This window comes from Ovis aries, chromosome 18 (genome assembly GCF_016772045.2).
Source record: "Ovis aries strain OAR_USU_Benz2616 breed Rambouillet chromosome 18, ARS-UI_Ramb_v3.0, whole genome shotgun sequence".
Taxonomy (NCBI): Eukaryota; Metazoa; Chordata; class Mammalia; order Artiodactyla; family Bovidae; genus Ovis; species Ovis aries.
The window spans coordinates 12,193,480-12,212,601 of NC_056071.1; the positions used below are offsets into that span (position 1 = coordinate 12,193,480).

General features: G+C 42.5%; 1 protein-coding gene across 14 annotated transcripts in view; it reads right to left on the bottom strand.

Moving 5' to 3' along the window:
- MCTP2 (multiple C2 and transmembrane domain containing 2) overlaps positions 1 to 19,122 on the bottom strand; it is a 268,239-nt gene that overhangs the window by 192,033 nt on the left and 57,084 nt on the right. For all 14 annotated transcript variants that reach the window (XM_060401994.1, XM_060401992.1, XM_042235050.2 and 11 more), the window contains exon 2: positions 10,958 to 11,489. In XM_060401994.1, the coding sequence (XP_060257977.1) occupies positions 10,958 to 11,422 (465 nt within the window). In that variant the 5' untranslated portion in view covers positions 11,423 to 11,489. The remainder of the gene's footprint in view (positions 1 to 10,957; positions 11,490 to 19,122) is intronic.

The following is a 19,122-nucleotide window of genomic DNA, read 5'->3' on the forward strand; positions in this document are numbered from 1 at the left end:
TTATGATGGCAGATAGACCATCAAGGTAGGGCTTCCAAAGTGGTGCAGCGATGGAGAATCCGCCTGCAACGCAGAAGATGTAGGAGATGTGGGTTTGATCCCTGGGTCAGGAAGACCCCCTGGAGGAGGAAATAGCAACCCACTCTAGTATGCTTTGGCTCCGTCACTTCATTCTTTCTGGAGTTATTTCTCCACTGATCTCCAGGAGCATATTGGGCACCTGCTGATCTGGGGGAGTTCATCTTTCAGTGTCCTATCTTTTTGCCTTTTCATACTATTCCTGGAGTTCTCAAGGCAAGAATACTGAAGTGGTTTGCCTTTCCCTTCTCCAGTGGTCCACGTTTTGTCAGAGCTTTCCACCATGACTCGTCCTTCTTGGGTGGCCCTATGGGCATGGTTCATAGTTCCGTTGAGTTAGACAAGGCTGTGGTCCATGTGATCAGATTGGTTAGTTTCCTGTGACCGTACTTTGCAGTCTGTCTGCCCTCTGATGGAGAAAAATAAGAGGCTTACAGAAGCTTCCTGATGGGAGAGACTGGCTGAGGGGAAAACTGGGTCTTGTTCCGATGGGCAAGGCCATCCTCAGTAAAACTTTAATCCAATTTTCTGTTGATGAGTGAGGCTGTGTTCCCTCCCTGTTATTTAGGAGGGGACAAACTGGTGGAGGTAATGAAGATGATGGTGATCTCCTTCAAAAGGCATGCACGGCTACGCTCAGTGCCCCCAGCCCTGCAGCAGGCCGCCACCGGTCCACACCTCTGCTGGAGGCTCCTGGACACTCACGGGCAAGTCTGGGTCAGTCTCTTGTGGGATCACTGCTCCTTTCTCCTGGGTCCCAGTGCACACAAATTCCTGCAAGGAGATCCAACCAATCCATCCTAAAGGAAATCAGACCTGAATGTTCATTGGAAGGACTGATGCTGAAGCTGAAACTCCAATACTTTGGCCAGCTGATGCAAAGAACTGACTCATCTGAAAAGACCCTGATGCTGGGAAAAATTTAAGGCAAGAGGAGAAGGGGATGACAGAAGATGAGACAGTTGGATGGTGTCACCTACTCAATGGACACAAGTTTGAGTAAACCCCGGGAGTTGGTGATGGACAGGGAGGCCTGGCGTGGTGCAGTTCATGGGGTCGCAGAAAGTCAGACACGACTGAATGACTGAACTGAACCAGTATGCTTTCCTGGACAATCCCATGGACAGAGGAGCCTGGCGGGCTGCAGTTCACAGGATCACAAAGAGTCAGACACGACGTAGCTACTAACACACACATACATACACAATCAGGGCAGATCTTAGGATGGAGCTGTCTTCCCCTCTTCTCTCAGCTTATTAACTTGAACCTGCTTCCTCCACAACTCCAATCTGAGGCAAACTCACTTATTGCTATTCCCAGTGTCCACAGCAGGTATAGCAAGCTTCACTTCATACTATTGATCCATCTTGCCCTGCCTGTGAGCAAACACAGATCCCAGCCCACAGGGTACCTTTGCATCTGCTCATCCAGCATCCCGGGTGGTTGCTATGGTAGCAGAGTTAGCTGGCAGGATGGGAAAGCCCCTGTGCTACAGCCTCAGAAGTAACTCTGACACCTCCTACCATCCTCTCCAGTCACACAGCTTCTGTGCTGTCTCTGACATACACCAGGCACACTCCTACCTCCCTGGAATCTGTACGCTGTCTCTTCTGTATTTCAGGAATGCTTTTCTCCCGAAACGTGTACAACGTGCTTTCTCACCTCCTCTAGGTCTTGTATACATGTTTTCTTCTCAGAAGAGGTATTTCCTGACCACTGTGTTCAAAATGTCACACCTCCATCTCAGCGTTCCTAAATGCTTCCTCTGCTTTATTTTTCTCCATCCAATCTCTCACCTTTTGAATATATCTGAAGCCCACCACCATCTAGAATAGGATCTCCAGGAGGAAATACACTGTGGTCTGCTTTGTCGACCACTGTATTCCCAGTGTCTCAGGGCAGGATCAGCACATAGCAGGTATGGGAAGAAGGGAGGGAAAAAGAAAAATGCGAACAATTCCATGAAGGACCCTGGGACACGGTTTACATGCTTGTCTCACTGACATCATGTATGTTCAGCAATGATTTCTGACATAAAACCAAAATAGTAAAGAACACGCAACTGAATAGTAACAGTAATAGCAACTGAAGTGTCGAGAAACCGACGCCCTTGTTTAATTAGGCAAGCTGTCGGTTGTTTCCTCTCTGTGGTTTGTCATCTTGCTTCTCTGTGGTCACTAAACTGAAGCTCTGTGGTTGCCAAGCAGAGTTTCTGGAACTATCCCAGTAAGGTACTCCTCTAAACCACTCAACTCGTCCACATAAGCTTGCACCAAAGTGAGATGTTTAAAACTCCAACTGTCAGAGTGTTAGGGAAGGAGGGACCCCATTGTGGGGTGACATCGATGGTGGGGCAGGGATGGTATTAATCCTCCATTCAGGATTACTGGCTACAGACCATGATAATAAACCATTCCATCACTGTAACTGAAAGGGGGATTTAAAAGGGCACAGTGAACACTGAAAAACAAATACCTTCCTTTGATGATCAACTCTTTCTAGATCACCAGCTCTGAGTTCTTCTGAACTGCAGGTCTACATTTCTCTAAATCCCTGATACATACAGAGTTTGGCACACGGGCTTTAGATTCAAACAATCCTCAATTTAGTTCCTGGCTCTGACACTTACTAGCTGGATATTAGGCAAGTCTTTCAACCTCTTTGGCCCTTGACTTCATGCTGAAAACATAATGATAAAAATAATAACAGTAATAAATACAACCATAATCTTAGCAGCGAGTCCTCATTGGGCGCTTGCGATTGCCACGTACTGAGCTATGAGCTAATTCTATTTTTCTAGTGTCATAAACAACAACCTTAACTACCTGGATTTATTCGCCACCTATCTGAGTCTTAACCTCAAAATGCATCCGCTTCAGGCCTTTCCGGCCACATACTCGGAGCAATCTCTCTGCTCCCCTCTCACCTCAAATGGCTTGTTATCTCACACTGTCTAGAGGTTGCCTCAGAGTGCTGGTCACTGTTTCCAGTAATTGGGTCTCGTCTCAACTCCATCATCAACACCAAGGACAAGAACCAGAGGTGACTCTGTATTTTCTAAATTCTTAACCACAAAAAAGTACCTTGTAAAATATCTTCTGGGGGGAATGCTGATAGGAGAAAGAAGCAAAAAAAAAAAAAAAAAAAACAGCAAGATAGAAGAAAAAAAAAATGACTCTCCCTTTGAGTCTCCCTAATTTTATCTTCTTCATATAAGAGGAGACATTTGGGAATGCCTTCAAAACACACCTGGGGCTTCCCTGGTGGCTCAGAGGATAAAGCATCTGCCTGCAATGCAGGAGACCAGGGTTCGATCCCTGGGTTGGGAAGATCCCCTGGAGAAGGAAATGGCAACCCACTCCAATACTCTTGCCTGGAAAATCCCATGGACAGAGGAGCCTGGTGGGCTATAGTCCACAGGGTCGCAAAGATTTGGACACGACTGAGCGATTTCACTTTCTTTCACTTTCAAAACTCATCTACCCACTCAAGGTCTCCATGGATCAGCGTTTCTCCCAAGCAAACTGAATTTCTATGCACCCCACCCCCGCCAGCACACAGCAGTCAACTTCAGACACAAAGTGAATCAATATATTTTACATAAGTTAGGTTTGCAGAAAGACTGGGGAAAAAACGGAAGAAGACATTATCTCTGCTCTTCCAGGCTAACAAGAGAGGCTGACTTCTACACTGCTGGCCAAACACACAGTGGTGGTGGTTGTGTGGGGCAACAGCATGAGATGCCCTTTTAGCATCTCGAGCCCCAAGTCATGGTGCTGAGAGCAACGGGAAAGAGTGTCATCCATCAGAGGGGGTACATACATAGTCACATACAGGAGGCGATCTGGTTGCCAGGAAACCGTGATAGGCTATCACCTTGAATGAAAAAATCACAACTAATAAAATGTCAGTCATAAAAAGAGACAAGTGTCACATGGAAGTGTCGCAAAATGACCTGCCCATTTGAACCCTATAGACAGGAGAGGAAGCCTATCCCCTAGGACATTAAGAATCTCGGCTTCATTAGCAAGTGAGACAAATCCCAGTGCAGGCCTCAGACCATGGATGTTCCATCCCTCACCCCCTTGGGAAATTAACCCTGAATATTCATTGGAAGGACTGATGCTGAAACTGAAGCTCCAATACTTTGGCCACCTGATGGGAAAAGCTGACTCATTTGAATAGACCCTGATACTGGGAAAGATTGAAAGCAGGAAGAGAAGGGGACAACAGAGGCTGAGATGGTTGTATGCCATCACTGACTGAATGGCCATGAGTTTGCGCAAACTCTGGGAGATAGTGAAGGACAGGGAAGCCTGGCATGCTGCAGTCCATGGGGTTGCAAAGAGTCAGACATGACTGAGAGGTTGAACAACAACAACAATCCTTGTCTCAGATCTGGTTTATCTGATTCTTCTAATGTGCAGCAGACAGCATTCTATTGCTTTTATAAAATGGGTGGGAAATGAGGAAAGTATGGGTTGGCATGTGACATACCCAGTGTACAACAAAATTAACAATTGCCGGTATCCCTGGTGTAGCTTATTTCATGGGTAGCTTTCCCAAGGGGGTGAGGGATGGAACAGAAAGCATCAATTCTCCAGTGCTCAGCTTTCTGCACAGTCCAACTCTCACATCCATACATGACCACTGGAAAACCATAGCCTTGACTATATGAACTTCTGTAGGCAATGTCTTTGCTTCTTAATATGCTATCGAGGTTTGTCATTGCTTTTCTTCCAAGAAGCAAGTGTCTTTTAATTCCATGGCTGCAGTCACCATCCACAGTGATTCTGGAATCCAAGAACATAAAGTCTGTCACTGTTTTCATTCTTACCCCATCTATCTGGCATGAAGTAATGAAACCCAATGCCATGATCTTCATTTTTTAAATGTTGAATTTTAATCCAGCTTCTTCACTCTCCTCTTTCATCTTCATCAAGAGGCTCTTTAATTCCTCTTAATTTCTGCCATAAGGGTGGTGTTATCTGTATATCTGAGGTTACTGATATTCCTCCCACAATCTTGATCCCAGCTTGTGCTTCATCCAGCCCAGCATTTCACATGATGTACTCTGCTTGTAAGTTAAATAAGCAGGGTGACAATATACAGCCTTGATGCACCCCTCTTCCCAATTTGGAACCAATCTGTTGTTCCATGTCCAATTCTAACTGTTGCTCCTGGACCTACATGCATGTTTCTCAGGAGCAAGGTAAGGCGGTCTGGTATTCCCATCTCTTTAAGAATTTTCTACAGTTTGTTGTGGTCTACATGGTCAAAGGCATTAGCCTAGTCAATGAAGAAAAAGTAGATGTTTTTCTGGAATTCGCTAGCTTTTTCTATGATCCAGTGGATTTTGGCAATTTGATCTTTGGTTCATCTGCCTTTTCTAAATCCAGCCTGTACATCTGGAAGTTCTTGGTTCACATACTGTTGAAGCCTAGCTTGAAGGATTTTGAGCACTACTTTCCTAGCGTGTGAGATGAGTGCAATTGTGTGGTAGTTTGAACATTCCTTGGGATTGCCCTTCTTTGGGACTGGGATGAAAACTGACCTTTTCCAGTCCTGTGGCTACTGCTGAGTTTTCCAAATTTGCTGGCATATTGAGTGCAGCACTTTCACAGCATCATCTCTTAGGATTTGAAATCACTTAGCTGGAATTCTAACACCTCCACTAGCTTTGTTCAAAGTGATATTTCCTAAGGCCCACTTGACTTCACATTTCAGGATGTCTGGCTCTAGGTGAGTGGTCACACCATCATGGTTATCCAGGTCATTAAGATCTTTACTGTATAGTTCTTCTGTGTATTCTTGACACCTCTTCTTAATATTTTCTGTTAGAGCCATAGCGTTTCTGTCCTCTACTGTGCCCATCTTTGCATGAAATGTTCCCTCACAGATCACATGACTTCAGCAGGACTCCCATTCATTTAAAAAATATGTAAGGGCAGACTTGTGGTTGCCAAGGGTAAGTGGGTGGGGAAGGGAAGGAATGGGAGGTTGTAGGCAGGAGATGCAAGCTTTTATATATAGAATGGACCAAAACAAGGTCCAACTGTATGGCACAAAGAGCTGTATTCAATATCCTGTAACAAATCATAATGGAAAAGAGTATTTTAAAAAAAGAATGTGAATGTATATATACATATATATATATGTGTGTGTGTGTATATATATATAACTGAATCATTCTGTTGTACAGCAAAAATTAACACAACAGTGAAAATCAACTATATTTCAACAAAAAATTTTAATTCATTGATAACAAATTCAGATTTTAAATGAGTATTGAACTTGGGCTCTACACCTTTCTAAATCTCTCTATATTTTCAGTCATAACTATATAAAAAGTGTTCACTGACCATATGATTAGTTTTTTTCCAACAAAACTCCAAAAATTCTGACTTTTAAAAAAGTTTTTAATTGGAGGTAACTGTTTTACAATGCTGTGTTGGTTTTTGCTGTACAACAACATGAACCAGTCAGAAGTATACATAATTCCCTCCTTCTTGAGGCTCCATACCACCCTTCTAAGTCATTACAGAGCTCTCGGCTAAGCTCCCTGTGTTAGACAGCAACTCTCCCGACACGAGGCCTACACAAGCCACTGGCCCAACCTAACCCACTAAGGGCAGAGGCCAGGAGCAAGAAGAACTGTGACCCTACGGCCTGGGGAAAGGAGACCTCAAACACAGTGAGTCAGCCAAAATGAAATGACAAAAATATTGTGCAGATGAAGGAACAAGGTAAACACCCACAAGACCCGATGAATGAAGAGAAAACAGGCAAACTACCTGTAAGACTTCAGTTATAATAGTAAAGATGATCCAAAATCTCAAGATAGAATAGAAAAAATGCAAGAATCACTTAACATAGTTAACAAGGACCTAGAAAAAATTAAGAATAAACAAGCAGTGATGAACAGTGAAATTTCAGAAATTAAAAATATTCTGGAAGGAATCAACAGCAGAATAACTGAGGCGGAACAGATAAATGAGCTGGAAGGTAGAATGGTGGAGATAACTAGCAAAGCGCAGAATAAAGAAAAGCAAATGAAAATAATTAAAGACAGTCTCAGAGACCTCTGGGAAAACATTAAATGTATCAACATTCAAATTATAGGGGTTTCAGAAGACTAAAAAGTCAAAGAGTCTCAGAAAATATTTGAAGAGACTATAGTCAAAAACTTCCCAAACATGGAAAAGAAATAGTCAACCAAGTCCAAAAAAGCACAGAGTCCCATAAAGGAAAAAACCCAAGGAGAAACATGCCAAAACACATATTAATCAAACTAACAAATTAATTACAAAGAAAATATATTAAAAGCAGCAAGGGGAGAGCAATAAGTAACATACAAGGGAATTCCCACAAGGTTAACAGCTAATCTATCAGCAGAAACTCTGCAGGCCAGAAGGGAGTGGCAGGATATAGCGACCCCACAGACTGTAGCCCACCAGGCTCCTCCATCCATGGGATTTTCCAGGCAAGAGTACTGGAGTGGGGTGCCATTGCCTTCTCCATATCTAAAGTAATGAAAGGCAAGAAAGATTACTCTACCCAGAAAGGCTCTCATTCAAAATAGAGGGAGAAATCAAAAGCTTTACAGGTAAGCAAAAATTAAGGGAATCAGCACCACCAAACAGCTTTACAACAAATGTTAAAGGGACTTCTCTAGAAAGGAAACACAGAGAAGGACAAGACCTACAAAAACAAACCCAAAACAATTAATAAAATGCCAAAAGGAATATATATATACACCAATAATTATTCAAAATATAAATGGATTAAATGCTCCAACCAAAAGACAAAGACTGTCTGAATGGATACAAAAAGAAGAATCATATATCTGCTGTCCACAAGAGACCCACTTCAGACCTAGGGAGACATACAGACTGAAAGTGAGGGGACGGAAAAAGATATTGCATGCAAATGGAAGTCAAAAGAAAGCTGGAATAGCAATTACCACATCAGACAAAACAGACTTAAAGGATATTATAAGAGACAAGGACGGACATTACACGATATTGAAGGATCAGTCCAAGAAGACATGACTTCAAACCACAAAATGAAGAGAAAACACCAAGAAGAGCGTTAGGAACCTGAATGCATATACTGCCATCACCAATTTCTGTATTAAAAAAAAAAAAAAAAAAAAACACGAAGAACAAGACTGAGCACCTACCAGGGGCCAGGCATGGAGCTGGGCCCTGAGAAAACCAAAACAAGTTAGACAAGACTCCTCCAGTCACGCCCACCCTCCAGTTAACATAGCCTAGTGTAAAACATTAGCAAGGGAGGGGCTCACTTCTGCAGCATGGATCCTCAGGGAGTGAGAAGCCCAGAGGATACATGGGGAGGCGGGGCGAGTAGGTGAGTACTGCAGCTGACCACAAGTGATCCTACAGGTCTGATGAGCTGCAGCCCAGTCTCTCCATCCTCTGCAGACAGCTCACCACGCTGCCAAGTGGCAATGAGTGGCCACAGAAGGAAGATACAGCCTCAGTCTATGCCAATTATGCTTAGGGCAGGAAAAAACAGGCAGAAGATTCTTTCCCAAGCAAGAAGTTTTTGTTGTTGTTACTGCTGTTTGCTTAATGGCTGAGCTTCATCAGATTACCCGGAATTATCTACTCTTAAAAAAACTGTACTTGATCCAGGCTTTTTTGCATTGATGGTAAAAGATAGACTAATCACTACCAACCACCCATCTGCAATCCATCCATTCGCCATCACATCACTGACCAGCCCTCAGCACAGCCCATTGCCACTACACACACATCACACACACCACATCAGAAAGCTTCCCAAGCCTTCGTTCCAGGCAGAGCAGAATGCTTCCCACCTTTGGCCTCCCCTCCATACTGGGGCTTTCCTGGTGGCTCAGCTGGTAAAGAATCCCCCTGCAATGCAGGAGACCTGGGTTTGATGCCTGGGCCAAGAAGATCCCCTGGAGAATGAAATGACAACCCACTCCAGTATTCTTGCCTGGGAAATTGCATGGACAGAGAAGTCGGGCAAGCAACAGTCCATAGGGTCACAGAGTCAGACACGAGTGACTAAACCACCCACACCCACACCCACACCCACACCTCAGGCCTGTGTTTGTCATATTGCCTTACCTGTCAAATCCTATTTATCCTCTGTGCCAGCCTGCATACTGCCTCCCACAGGACATGTCCCTGGATCCCTCCATATGATCTCGGCTCACTGAGCGGCCGGGACAAAGGCTTGGATGCACACTCAGTCCTGATGTTGGTTTACCTCTTACGCTACACTTAATGCTGTGCAAAACTATGTCCCAATGGACCCAATCCTGACGGCAGAGTTATGTTCTTAACCATTTCTTCTTTACAACAGACCCTCTATGGTGCCCCAGATAGCACGTGCGTGCTAAGTCGATTCAGTCGTGTCCGATTCTTTGCGCCTCTATGGTGTGTAGCCCTGCAGGCTCCTCTGTCCATGGGACTGATAGAGTAGGCACTAAATATGTATAGTCAGTGAAACAGTTTAACAGCACTAACTTTTAAAACAACTTATTCTAATTTGAGTTTGTTAGCCTATCAAGGCCAAGGAACCCATCTATTTTTTCCTGGTCAGTTAATAAATAGCAAGAAAATAAGATTAACCTGAGAATATAATTTAACATCTTACCTCCTTCATACTCAACTACCAATTATGAATTATGTTTAATAACTCAATTTATATTTTGGTTAATGGAAACATATTTCAAATTTGCAAATAATAGTAAAAAAATCACAAAATTTTTACAAAAAGGACTTCATAAATGTTAATGGTAATGAAACAAATAAGTGTCATTGAATGGTTAATAGTATCCTAACTGGTAATGCTTCCCCAAAAATAAGGCCTTCAAATATCCACAATCCCATCCTCCAATGACATATGAACAAATGGCATAATTAATAGGCTTTGGTTCTAAAAATAAAATCAAAAATCCTAGTTGAATAACCGGTTTTCTACACAATTAGAATACTAATCTCAAATATAGAAAAATTAAGCCATTACCTGAACACTGAAAAACCTATTTCATGTGCCATTAATGGGAGATATATTAAAAAATAACTGATCAAATTGATGATCCAAATCATAGCTTGGTAACCTCATAACTACATTTAAATTAAATTCATCCTAGAAATGTAGTATTTGTCCCACAATTATATTTGCTTATGTTATCATAAAGAAATACTAAGGCTTTATAAAAATTTCTGAAAGGATAAGAATTTGTTTCCTTCAGTGTTTGGCTTTTTTAAAGATATTTGGTATTCATTCCTTCATTTGAGTTCGCTGGTCTTAGCTGCGCCATGCAGGATCTTCTAACTGCACCACGCAAACTCTAAGTTGCAGCATGTGGGATCTAGTTCCCTGACAAAGGATCGAACCCAGGCCCCGGAACTGGGAGCACAGAGCCTAATTATCTGGCAGTCAAAAGGAGATACATATATCCCTACATTTTTCAGGAATGTGAATGTGCACTTTTGTTTGTGGGTAGGACCGGGCAATGGAGGAGACAGAGAGACAGAATCAGACACACATTTCAGCAAAAAGTTAAAGGGAAAGTTATGCTCTTGATTTCTTTGCCAGGAGATGGAAAAATGAAAACACATCCAACGGGGCTTTTAATGCCTTAAAGTGTTCTAGGAAGGTCATTTGTAATACTTTTAAGATACACAGAGGTCAACCCCCAAACGAAGGGGAACACTGGGTACAATCAATATTACCTTCATATAAATGGTTATAAATGACATCCTCTCTGTCCAAACTAACCACAAAAATAAATCCCAACCAAAATTTCCAAGGGCACTGAATGCACTTAGAAAGAAGAAAAATAGAAAAACAGGAAAGCGCCCAGGCCAGGCCTCACCTCTGGCCCTTCAGAGGCATCCTCTGCAGAGGGCGTTTTCTGGAGCAGACCCAAGGTGCCGTTGCTGGAAGCCCTCCTGTCCTCAGCAGGAGACGTGAAGGTCTCCTCAGAGTCTGTTTCCATGTGGAAGGGGCCCACTTCTTCCTGACTCCAATCCAGTTCTTCTTCAGACTGTTTCAAAGAGCTACTGCTGCTCTTGGGAACGATGCCAGCCGTCGACAGGCTGCTGGGCACCGAGGTGTAGGATGACTGGGGGCCGCAGTAAGGCCGCCCCTCGGAGGCCAGGGCCTCAGCCTCCAGGAGGTCCGGGACAGACAGGCTCAGGCGGCGGTCCAGGTGATGCTGGGCCCGTAATTCCAGCGTTTTGCTCGAGGTCTTCTTCAGCTTCCTCTTGCTCAGGTTGATCAACAAAGGCCTGGTCCGCTGCTTTAATGAGCCCCAGACAGATGGTTTATCCGGGTCCATGGCTGCATGAAGACTCAGGCAGCCCCTCTGAGGAAGAATGCGTCTCTGCGGGACACTTCAGTGACTCCTAGGAAACAGAAGACACGGAGAAAGGATATGAAGCTTCTCTGCGCTGTCAGAGCACATCAAAGGGGGAAATGTGACTCAAAGAATCTTACCCTTCCCACTAAGTGATCAAGACCAAAACTTTTAATCGGTAACATCTACAAAAAAATAATTAGGAATATCTATCCTGGTGGGTCAGAGGGCAAAGCATCTGCCTGCAATGTGGGAGACTCGGGTTCAGTCCCTGGGTCTGGAAGATCCCCTGGAGGAGGGAATGGCCACCCACTCCAGTACTCTTTTCTGGAGAATCCCATGGACGGAGAAGCCTGGTGGACTACAGTCCACAGGGTTGCAAAGAGTCAGATGCAACTGAGCAACTTCACTTCACTTCACAAGTAAAGGAAAAACACTTAAAGAACTGAATCTTAGCGATCTCTTTAATCGGAGTAGCTAACAGAAAAGTTAAAGCAATAAATAAATAAACCTATGAGACTGACATAAAAAATGTTTTCATAAAAGGACTGCTTTCTGAGTCTGGCTTATTTCACTCCAGATTAATTTACTCATTGCTGCAAATGGCAGAATTTCCTTCTTTCTAGGACTCAATAACTATCCCATTGAAAAGCAAAGGAGAAAAGGAGTGCACAATTGCACTCATCTCACACGCTAGTAAAGTAATGCTCAAAATTCTCCAAGTCAGGCTTCAGCAATACGTGAACTGTGAACTTCCAGATGTTCAAGCTGGTTTTAGAAAAGGCAGAGGAACCAGAGATCAAATTGCCAACATCCGCTGGATCATAGAAAAACATCTGTTTCTGCTTTATTCACTGTGCCAAAGCCTTTGACTATGTGGATCACAATACAATGTGGACAATTCTGGAAGAGATGGGAATACCAGATGACCTGAACTGCCTCTTGAGAAACCTATATGCAGGTCAGGAAGCAACAGTTAGAACTGGACATGGAACAACAGACTGGTTCCAATAGGAAAAGGAGTCAAGGCTGTATATTGTCACCCTGCTTATTTAACTTCTATGCAGAGTACATCATGAGAAACGCTGGGCTGGAAGAAGCACAAGCTGGAATCAAGATTGCCAGGAGAAATATCAATAACCTCAGACATGCAGATGACACCACCCTTATGGCAGAAAGTGAAGAGGAACTAAAAGCCTCTTGATGAAAGTGAAAGAGGAGAGTGAAAAAGTTGGCTTAAAGCTCAACATTCAGAAAACGAAGATAATGGCATCTGGTCCCATCACTTCATGAGAAATAGATGAGGGTTTCCCAGTGGAAACAGTGTCAGACTTTATTTTTCTGGGCTCCAAAATCACTGCAGATGGTGACAAAGTAAAAGATGCTTACCCCTTGGAAGAAAAGTTATGACCAACCTAGATAGCATATTCAAAAGCAGAGACATTACTTTGTCAACAAAGGTCCGTCTAGTCAAGGCTATGGCTTTTCCAATGGTCATGTATGGATGTGAGAGTTGGACTGTGAAGAAGGCTGAGCGCCAAAGAATCGATACTTTTGAACTGTGGTGTTGGCGAAGACTCTTGAGAGTCCCTTGGACTACAAGGAGATCCAACCAGTCCACTCTGAAGGAGATCAGCCCTGGGATTTCTTTGGAGGGAACAATGCTAAAGCTGAAGCTACAGTACTTTGGCCACCTCATGCGAAGAGTTGACTCATTGGAAAAGACTCTGATGCTGGGAGGGATTGGGGGCAGGAGGAGAAGGTGACGACAGAGGATGAGATGGCTGGATGGCATCACCGACTCGATGGACATGAGTCTGAGTGAACTGCGGGAGTTGGTGATGGACAGGGAGGCCTGGTGTGCTGTGATTCATGGGGTCGCACAGAGTCGGGCACGGCTGAGCGGCTGGACTGAACTGGACTGATGCACATGTGTACCACATTTTCTTACCATTCATCCTTCAATGGCTACTTTTTTTCTCATATCCTGGCTGCTGTGAATAATGTTGCAGAGAAAAAGGGATGCAGAGTTCCCTTGGAGACATTGATTTCATTTTCTTTGAATATATACCCACAAATGGGATAGCTGGTTTAATAGTAGTTTTCACTTTTTATAAGGAAACTCCATACCGATTTCCATAACTATACCAATGTACAGTTAATGAGATGCAGGTTCTATCTCTGGGTCAGGAAGATCCCCTGGAGGAGGAAGTGGGAATTCACTCCAATATTCTTGCCTGGAGAATCCCATGGATGGACGAGCCTGGCAGGTTATGGTTCATAGGGTCGCAGAGAGTCAGACACAACTGAGGAGACTTAGCACACTCACAAAGATGTTATCAATAGCAGTAATTTTAGTCATCTGAGTGCTGGCTCATTGGTGTTCTGTTAGCATAGGACTGAAGTTAAATGGGAGAAAGAAATGAATCAAGTGTGGAACAGAGAGATTAATCATAAATTCAATAGGGGATCCTGGTTTTAAGGAGACTCCTTTTCAGTTTCACAGGTTCAACATAGTTAATATTTTTTACAGATTATATGTATGTATTTAGGTTTAAACTGTGGGTCTTTAAAGGTACAGAGTGGGCCTCCCAGGTGGCACTAGTATTAAAGAACCCGCCTGTCAATGCAGGAGACGGGAGTTCGATTCTTGAGTGGGGAAGATCCCTGGAGGAAGGCATGGCAACCCACTCCAGTATTCTTGCCTGCAGAATCCCATGGACAGAGGAGCCTGTTACAGCCCATAGGAACACAAAGAGTCGGACACAACTGAAGCGACTTAGCACACATAACAATGTATATCTCCATCAGCAGTATGTAAGAGTTCCCAATTTTCCACACCCTCAACAACACTCATCTCTTTGTCTTTTTTATTTTTATAAACACTATGTACCCTTAAAATTTGCTAAGGGTATAGATCTTTAGGTTTCTATCCCCCTACACAAACACACACATAAAAATGGTAAATACAAGAAGCGATGGGAGATATTAACTTGATTGTGGTAATCATTTTGTAATATATATGTGAATTAAATTGACCACCATATATCTTAAATATATGCAATTTTTACTTGTCAATTATACCTTCATAAATCTTGGAAAAAAAGAATAAAAATAAATAATTACAAAAGGCTTCTTTCTTATTTCCTCTCAAAAGAAAGCAGAGCAAAAGACATTTACTAGAAAAATAATAGCATCTTTTAACCATTATGTTCAAGGGAATGCCTTTCTGTTTCTAAACCCAGAGTCAGCAAACAATTTCTGAACAAGGCCAGTTAGTAAACATTATAGACTTGGAGTGAGACAGTTCAAACTACTTAATCCTATTGTTGTGACACCAGAGGAGACACGCATGATACCGAAATGAAAGCGTACCTGCGGTCCCAGTAAAAGTTTATTTATAAAAACAGGCAACAGACTATGCCAATCCTGCTGTAATTTTATCATCTTCCTTTCTAGAGTTAAGTGTGCATTTTGAAGGACAAATACACACTCATATCAACTAGGATTCCATCTAGTATTTTCAACTTTTATATTAAAATAAGAGTAACTAGAGAGAAAAACATTTATAAAAGTGAGAGGTCTGCCCTTAGTCCAATGTACCAGACCAGAAGAACTATGAAAGCTTCTACAATGGAAATCGTAAGAAAAGCAACCCTCAGAGCTTCAGTTGGAGAATGAAAGAGAGAAAATGTTTCCCACAAACAGGTGTGAGTGACAGGAATGCTTCACCAACAAATATAATACAGTCTGCTGAATGCTATGCAGGAAAGGGAGTAATTTAAGACATAATAGGTTGGACTCATTAGGAAATCGGATTAAAATCAAATTTGGTGCCATAACCCTCATCCGACGTATCAAGTGCCTCATGATAAATCTTTTCAATATGAAAGAGTACAATGTGGTCAAGTCAGTCTAAGCTGGCCTATACTCGTGTCACATTTGTCTAATGACAAAAAAGGCTAAGAGCTATGATAAAAAGCATTTTCCAAAATCAAGGACTCCATGCGTTTATGCCCAGCCCAGGATATAGAGCCACTGGGAGGTCCCTGCTGAAGATCAGGACTAGGTGACAGCCCCCCAGCTCTGGACTGATGGCCATCAGCTCGAAGGATGAACTTGGTATCTTCAACAGGCAATGCAGAGATGAAGACCTTGGATCCTAGAGACAGACGCCACAAGCTGCAATTTTAATTTTTCATGTTCTTCTCAGGTATACTATCACACTAAATCTCAATGTCTCACCTATTCATTAGGGAATATATCACCCAGCTTAAAAACAAAATAAGATAAAGCCCCAGTGTCTGAGTATCTGATGCAGAGAAAGGGCAGTCAGGAAAAGCTATGTTTGTTTTCATTCCTACTGATAACACCATCATAATGTCATATTTTGATATCTTAAGTCACTTTAGAGTTCTGTGTCTCATTCCAGTTTCCTTTTTTTTAGTTTTTTTTTAAATTTATTTTTAATTTGGAGATAATTGCTTTAAAATATTGTACTGGTTTTATTTCCATTTTATACATAAATTTAACCATAACTACCTCACAGGGCTCTTGTGAGAACTGAATGAATTTGTCCATATAAAACAATTTAAAAACTGCTTCACAAAGAGTAAATTTTTAATACAATGTTATCCAGCTTTAAAATTATCATTATTTCAAATATATAATATTGGGTCATTCAGCTTTAAATTTTAAAAATATTTTACAATTCTTTGCTGCTTTTAAAAATGCTACTGTAAACATAAACATACCTCACATGAGCAGGACACAAATACATTATTTAATTCACATCTTACAGTTAAACTTGCACATAGGTTCAATATGCTTGTTTCCACATTCATCTGAAAATATTTTAGTCGATTTGCCTTTAGTGGAGTGTTATATTGTTGCTGTTGTTTAGTTGCTAAGTTGTGTTTGACTCTTTTGTGACCCCATTGACTGTAGCCCACCAGGCTCCTCTGTCCATGGAATTTCCCAGGCAAGAATACTGGAGTGGGGTGCTGCATCCTTCTCAAGGGGATCTTCCCGACCCAGGATCGAACCCACGTCTCCTGCACTGGCAGGTGAACTCCCTGTCACTGAGCCCCCAGGGAAGCCCGGAGTGTTATACAGGTGTGTGTTAGTCTAGTTGGTTGATGGTTTAGTTCTTGTTATCCTCAACTCCTTATGCTACTTAAAGAGGGGTGTTTGCTTTTCAACTATAATTGTGAATTTGTCTACTTCTCCTATCAGTTATATCATTTTTTGCCTCTGTATGTTGAAGGCCTGTTGTTATCCGCGAACATGTTACAACTAACACAGCTGTCTTCTTGCTATTTAAATACAATCTGAAGATCTCTATCCTTTAGTTGGTTGAGACCATTAAGGGCTTCCCTGGTCGCTCAGCTAGTAAGGGTTCAGTCCCTGCATTGGGAAGATCCCCTGGAGAAGGGAACGGCTACCTACTCCAGTATTCTGGCCTGGATAATTCCATGGACTGTATAGTCCATGGGGTCGCAAAGAGTCGGACACGACTGAGCGACTTTCACTTGGTAGACCATTAATATCTAATGTGATGATATGTTTGTACTTAGGTTGAGCATTTTGTTTCCTGTGTGTTTCCTCTACGGCTTGTTCTAGTTCCCCTTACCTGCATTGGTTAGGTTAATTTAGCGTTCCATTTTAACTCCAATTATCATTCTTTTTTACTATATTTTTGTGTAAATTTTTAGTGGTTGATCTAGGGATTACAACATGCAGAGTTAACCTTTTACCCTTTACTTGGAATCAATAGTTCAGCACTCCAACCAGAATAGAAAAACCAAACCACATGCATTTGTTTCCTACGGCTGCTATAAAAAACTACAATCTTAGTGGCTTATTAAGATAAATTCATTATTCTTCAATTCTGGAGGCCAGAGGTCTAATATATATTTCATCAAATTAAACCAAGGTGTTGACAAGACTGCATAATTTCTTGAAAGCTCCAGAGATAAATCTGTTTCTCGGTCATTCCAGACCAAAAAGTTTTCATTCTCTTGCTGGCTGACCATGGAGGGCCTTTTGCAGCTGTGGAGGCTGCCCACGTGCCTGGGCCCTCTTCTCCACTTTTAACGCCACCAACAGCAAGGAAAATCATCCTCAATACTACATCTCTCCGATCCTCTCTTCTGCCTTCCTCTTCCATTCTTAAGAACTCGTGATATAACTGCCTCCATAAGGACAGCACGTCTCAAGATTTACAGCCATAATCGCATCTACAGAGTTCTTTTTGCCATTTATTGTATCATATTCACAGAATTTGGGTAACAGAATGTGGACATTTGTGGGGGGCAGGAAGTAGATTATTGCGGGGGGTCAGCGTGAGGAATCCCGCTCATGACAAGGTCATGTGGAAGGAAGCCTGACAAAATGCAAGGACATGATCAGGCTTCAGGCGTTCCCCCTGGAATTTCCTGAGCATCCAGCCCCCAAGACCAGAGTCTGCCTGCTTTACTGTGTTATGCTTTCCACCTACTCTTCTGTCATTAACAGGGGGCTGTCCCCCTACCACCTTTTTCTGGAAAAAATTAGAGCTTTTAGATAATAAATCTCCTGGGCATAATACGACTGTTTCAATCCAAAAACCCCTCTGATGGCTTTCTAGCCTGCCTGCAGGACTTGTACAGCTGCGCATGTGATTGTTTGAGGCCTCCTGACCGCAGGAGGCACAGGAAGCTTAAAACATCCTAGGAATGTAGGGGTTTCCAAGGAGTCAAAATCATTAGAATAGGACTGATTAAAGGTTTCATTTGTTGAGCCAATAATTGGCTGCCAAATTTTCATATCTTTTATTTTTAGATATAGTTGGTATATAGAAAAACAGGTAGTAGCCCTGGTATTAGCAACATTAGATCTTTGAGTTAAGTACTTTCTTTGTTATAACCCACTGCACCTTTGTTCTACAGGAGTGTAACTTTATTTAGTACTTTGAGGGTGATGCAGAGTAAAGAAAAAACACTTCTAGGGAAAAGGAGTTTTCTGGTTGATAGACAATTATCCAGGAAGAGAGCCATAAAAATGTTAACACGCCTCTTGGCCAGAAGATAATGTAAACCACCTGAGACCTTTTGTATACTGGAGGGTATGCAAAAAGAAAGCCCTGTTTGTCTCAGTGAGGGTCAGGGCTGCTGCCCCTGCATAACTCTGCATATTCCACTGTTTCTTTATGTACAACTTGGGGTATATAAGCTGATTTTGAAAAATAAAGTTTTTGGAGTCTTGCACCAATGCTGGGCTTCCCCATGTCATTCTTTTCTCCCCTTTTTCGGCTGAATTCCCATCTGGAGCGGGAAGGCTCGCCATGTCTACTTACTTGTCCCGGCTTTTAATATCCATGCGAGGGGGAGCCCAAGGCGGGGCACTCCCCGATATTCAAGTGGGCACCGGTGGCCTAACGTAGATGGTACAAACCTCTTGTCTCAAGGTTTTATTGGTTTTCCCCGTAAACCAAGTTACTCAGCCTCTTTTTCTCCACCTAAATTTCCTACTATACTATTTTTTCCTAATCTAATCTTATATCTGTAAATAAATAAGTTTTTCCCTCGCCTATCCGTCTTTCCTTCGAATCACCCTGGATCCACCGGGGCTGGACCCCGGCAGATTATTCTGCCTTCCGTACCACCATATAGGTTTCCTCATCATCTCCTTTTTATAGACTC